The sequence below is a fragment of the Hordeum vulgare genome, chromosome 2H (assembly GCF_904849725.1).
Source record: "Hordeum vulgare subsp. vulgare chromosome 2H, MorexV3_pseudomolecules_assembly, whole genome shotgun sequence".
Classification (NCBI taxonomy): domain Eukaryota; kingdom Viridiplantae; phylum Streptophyta; class Magnoliopsida; order Poales; family Poaceae; genus Hordeum; species Hordeum vulgare.
In genome coordinates, this window is record NC_058519.1 from 470,838,371 (window position 1) to 470,843,159 (window position 4,789).

At 47.5% G+C, this 4,789-nt stretch overlaps 1 protein-coding gene across 1 annotated transcript; it reads right to left on the reverse strand.

Moving 5' to 3' along the window:
* Positions 1–817: 817 nt before the first annotated feature.
* LOC123430271 (protein IDA-LIKE 4-like) lies at positions 818–1,660 on the reverse strand. Its single transcript, XM_045114148.1, has one exon. The coding sequence runs from the start codon at positions 1,369–1,371 to the stop codon at positions 1,102–1,104; it is 270 nt and encodes an 89-aa protein (XP_044970083.1). The 5' UTR covers positions 1,372–1,660; the 3' UTR covers positions 818–1,101.
* Between the last annotated feature and the right edge of the window lie 3,129 nt (positions 1,661–4,789).

A 4,789-nucleotide genomic window follows, 5' to 3' on the forward strand; every position in this document is an offset into this window, starting at 1 on the left:
CCAGTTGGCTGAATCGGGAGCGGAGAGAGCAGCTCGAAGGGCGGTGGCGGATGAAATTTCCCGAGGCCCAAGATTCGATAGAAAGAGGTGAGGTAGAAGATACATATGACATGTGGGTCATCTTAGTTAGCAGGACAACAAAATTATTTAGTTTGAGTTCTTTTTTGTAGTGGAAAACTGGTTCAAGGTTTGGAATAGACTGGGATTCATAAGTTTAGGGTACAAACGACAGGGATTTCGAGTTCAGGGTTTAAATCGCCTGATTTCTATAAGTTTAAGGTTTAAAATGGACTTTATAAGTTTAAGGTTTAAAATGGACTTTTTTCCTGAAGGTCTGGAAAAAAGATGGCCCGAAGCGGTCATGTCACGACCCCAGCCCATGCATCTCATCCACACCTGCCCGTCTTTCCATCCATCTTTCTTTCACCAAATGTCACGGGCAAAAGCGCTGAGAGAGAGACCAACCACTCCCTCTCTTTCTCCCTCCCCACTTATCTGCAGAGGAGGCTGCTTACGACATGACATCATCCTAACGCAAATATTTAACTATTGCACCAATCACATCTTGGATGGTTTGTCTTAACAATAAATAAAACGAAACCATTATGGTCGAGGAGCAAGATGTGCGTACTCGCTTTTAAAATGGAAATTAATGTTGGCTTGAAATAGCCATACTCATACGAATTATAGTCAAAGGAAGGTGCAACGTTGTTGGCCATGGCCGCCATTTTGTCAACGCAGGGCCTGCATTTCCGCTCACACCAAATCGACGACGCGGCAAAGTCATTACCAGACGTCTCTATAGAGAGAAAGAGGATTTCGTCAATCATCCTTTAACTTTATCCAAAGAAAAAAAGAGGCTGCATTTGCAAAGGAAGGAAAGTTGGGAAGCATCAACAACTCTGCCGGCTCCAAACCCAAAGGTAAAGAAACCAACGAAGGAACCTCTCCAAGAATAGTTGCTACACACCAACCTACTCCCATACTACGTAAACATTAATCTACACGCCATATTGTCATCATCATCATACACGTATGGACCTATGAGTGAGCTATTTCTATATATCTCTATCGGGACGGCCAACGCACACCTCCTTTGCTTCACGGCTTCTCCAGCTGGCCGTCGAGGCCGACGGCGTTGTGCTTCCGCGACGGCCCCGACGGCGTCACCGAGCCCCTCGGCAGGAACCCGAAGAAATGGTTGGCCGCCCCTCGCTCCAGCGGCCGACCCCTGAAGGGCTGCATGCCTCTCGAGGCCTCGCAGCTCGAGCTCGACGCCATGGCAAGGAGGAGGAGGAGGAGGAGCAGCGGCAGGACGTACCGCCGGAGCTGCGGCGGATGACTCGTGCTCCTGCTGCTCGTTCGCCCCATGTAGACGCGTACGGTACACAGCGATGCACGGAAGGTGGTCGAGAGTTGGTGTGTGGAGGTTTGAGAAAGATGTACGTGATGAACTGATGAAGGTTTTTGGTGAGTGCAAATGGCGGGGTCCGGGCGTGGAGGAGGGAGGCGATGGTGGTGGTGGTGGTAGTGGTAGATAGGCGCTTGGAGAGAATGTGCGCGTGGACAGTGAGGAGTCGTCAAATTTATATAGGGGCTTTCCTCCCTCCCTGGCTTGGACTTGTTCACAAGCAAGCGGGGTGAGAAAAAAGATGTATGCAATCTAGTAGTAGTACATGCATGCTGTCATTTTCTGGCTACCGTGTGTTTGCAATAAATCCCCTTGCCGCTTTTAAATAGTGCCTCAAATTATGCATCACTACTGTGAGCCTCTGACATGATAACCCACGTAAGGTAACCGACTAGAATCACGCTGAGCAATGAGAGGCGGAAAGCATTGTCTGTGACATGAGAGGCGAAAAGCTTTAATAATAGTGCCTCGAACTATATAGCACTCCTGCGAGTCTATCACACTGAGTCATGAGAGGGGAAAAAAACATATTTTCTGCATAGTCGGATCAGCTAATTCACAGTGTGGAAGATTCTGAGGAACTCAGGGTTTGTCTACGCGCGAGGATAATTTTGTGCGTGCGCCGGTGCGCCTAGGAACAGATCGTTCAAGTCGGTGCAGAGGGGTTGGGAATGAATTAATGTGCTCATCATCTACCAATAGCGCCATGGCCTAGGAATAGCATAGGATACACATTTCCGAAACTTGGATCAAGAAAGTACAGGCAGAGAGCGCGGCGATGGACATGGACGGTGTGGGGGTGCATGGTGGGGCTCATGGTGTTGGAGAGGAGAGGACAGCATTGATAGGCTGGAGATGGCGCTCGTATATGTGTACCAAAAAAAGGAAGGACAATGCAGGGAGCAGAGAAGGTTCATGGCCATAAGGACGAAAGGAGCCAAGGAGGGCTCTGTCTCCTCCCCGAGTAGGTGAGCGGGAGCTCCGCATGCCCCACTCCGAATTCAATGGCCGGCTTGACTCGCTTGGGCATAGCGGCCATGCATGCGCGTGTGTAGAGACTGAAAGAGATGTATGCTGGAAATGGGGCTTAAGAGCATCGGATCCCTTAACTCCGGTCATCAAACGCCCGCGGACGTGTCCGGTCACACCAACGGACGCATCCGGACGGGATCTTATATTTCGCTTCGCGCAATCACATACCTTATATCCGGACTCTCAAATCAATACAAAGCCATGTACATCGATCATTCGATAATAAATGTCGCACATAAAATAAATGTTGGTACCGAACATAAAATTGGTTTGCATCAATTTTATTTGAAGTGCACGATCAACCATCTGCTCTTTGATTTCCATTATGGGTCCACTTATGGTCCACCAGATCATTGAGTAGTTGCGTGTGCACGTGATGATCTCGAAGATTTTGATGCATCTGTAAAAAATTCATAAAGTGCATTGCATCTTGATCTTTAGGGATTTCAACTTGTATTTCACGTGTTTCAAAATCGTTGGTTTGGACTACACCATCACCTTCATCCTCAACGATCATATTATGCGAAATAACACAACATGTCATCACCTGCCACAAAGTTTCTTGTTTTCACATCATTGCAGTTCCAGGAACAATTCCCTAACGCGCTTGCAACACTCCAAAAACCATCTCCACATCCTTCCTAGCTTATTCCTGCATTGTTGCGAGGTGCTTTTGTTTTCTGCCTAATGATTTGGATATGGTCTTCACAAATGCAGCCCACTGAGGATATATGCCATCGGCAAGATATCATCACATGTTGTAGTCTCAGTCGTCGACGGTGTAGTTGCACGGAGGTGATTCCCCATTGCAAAGCCTCCTGAACACCGAAGATCGTTGAAGCATGTTGATGTCGTTGTGAGAACCTCACACTTTCAAAGAAATCATGCCAAATCCATAAGTCATGTGATGCCACCGCCTCTATTATGACGATGGCCTCTTTTGTATGACCTTGGTACATTCCTTGCAAACCTTTGGGGTAGTTTTTCCATTGTCAATTGAAAGGACGTGGATGTCGCCTAGAGGAGGGGTGAATAGGGGCTTTAAAGTAATTATGGTTTAGGCCTGAACAAATGCGGAATAAAACTAACGTTTAGTTTGTCAAGCATAAATCCTAAAACAACTAGGCTCACCTATGTGCACCAATAACTTATGCTAAGCAAGATAAACAACTAAGTGATAGCAAGATATATAACAAGAAACAATATGGCTATCACAAAGTAAAGTGCATAAGTAAAGGGTTCGGGTAAGAGATAACCGAGGCACGCGGAGACGACGATGTATCCCTAAATTCACACTCTTGCGGATGCTAATCTCCGTTTGGAGCGGTGTGGAGGCACAATGCTCCCCAATATGCCACTAAGGCCACCGTAATCTCCTCACGCCCTCGCACAATGCAAGATGTCGTGATTCCACTAAGGGACCCTTGAGGGCGGTCACCGAACCCGTACAAACAAGGTTGGGGCAATCTTCACAACTTAATTGGAGGCTCCCAACAACACCACGAAGCTTCACCACAATGGCATATGGCTTCGAGGTGACCACAAATGCTCGGGGCAATCTCCACAATTTAATTGGAGACCCCGACGCTTGCCCGAAGCTTTACACCACAATGATTGAGGTCCGAGGCACCACCAAGCTTCTAGGATGCCAAAGCATCCACGAAGAACAATCTTTAGAGGTACCAAATACCCAAGGGTAATAAGCTTCTCAACTTCTCACTTCCACGTATCACCGTGGAGAACTCAAACCGCTGCAACTAATGCAATGGCAAGAATACACGAAGTGCTCAAGTCCCTCACACTCAAATCCTAAAAGCTATGGAGAAATATGAGAGGAAGAACAAGGAGCTCATAAATAACTCCAAGATCAAGATCTAAGGGGTTCCCCTCACATAGAGGAGAAAGTGATTGGTGGAGATGTGGATCTAGATCTCCTCTCTCTTTTCCCTCAAGAACAAGCAAGAATCATTGGAGGGAATGAGAGTTAGCAAGCTCTAAGAAGGTTAACAATGGGGGAAGAACACGAGCTCAACAGATGGATAAGATCTAATGGGGAAGAAGACCCCCTTTATATAGTGGGGGAAAGAATCTGCCTGTTACCCCCACTTTCAGCTCGAGCACAACGGTACTACCGCTGCTAGGAGCGGTACTACCGCACGGTAGATCCAACTGCCACGGAAGTAAAAAATTACTTCCGTGCCTACCTTTGCTGAGGCTGCGGCTGTGCAAAAGTTCGAGGCACGGTAGTACCGGACGGTACTACCGCCAGAGAGTGGTAGTAAAAACTACTACCGCTGACACGTGCGGTACTACCGCACGCCACTGAAACTGCCATAACTTTCGCAT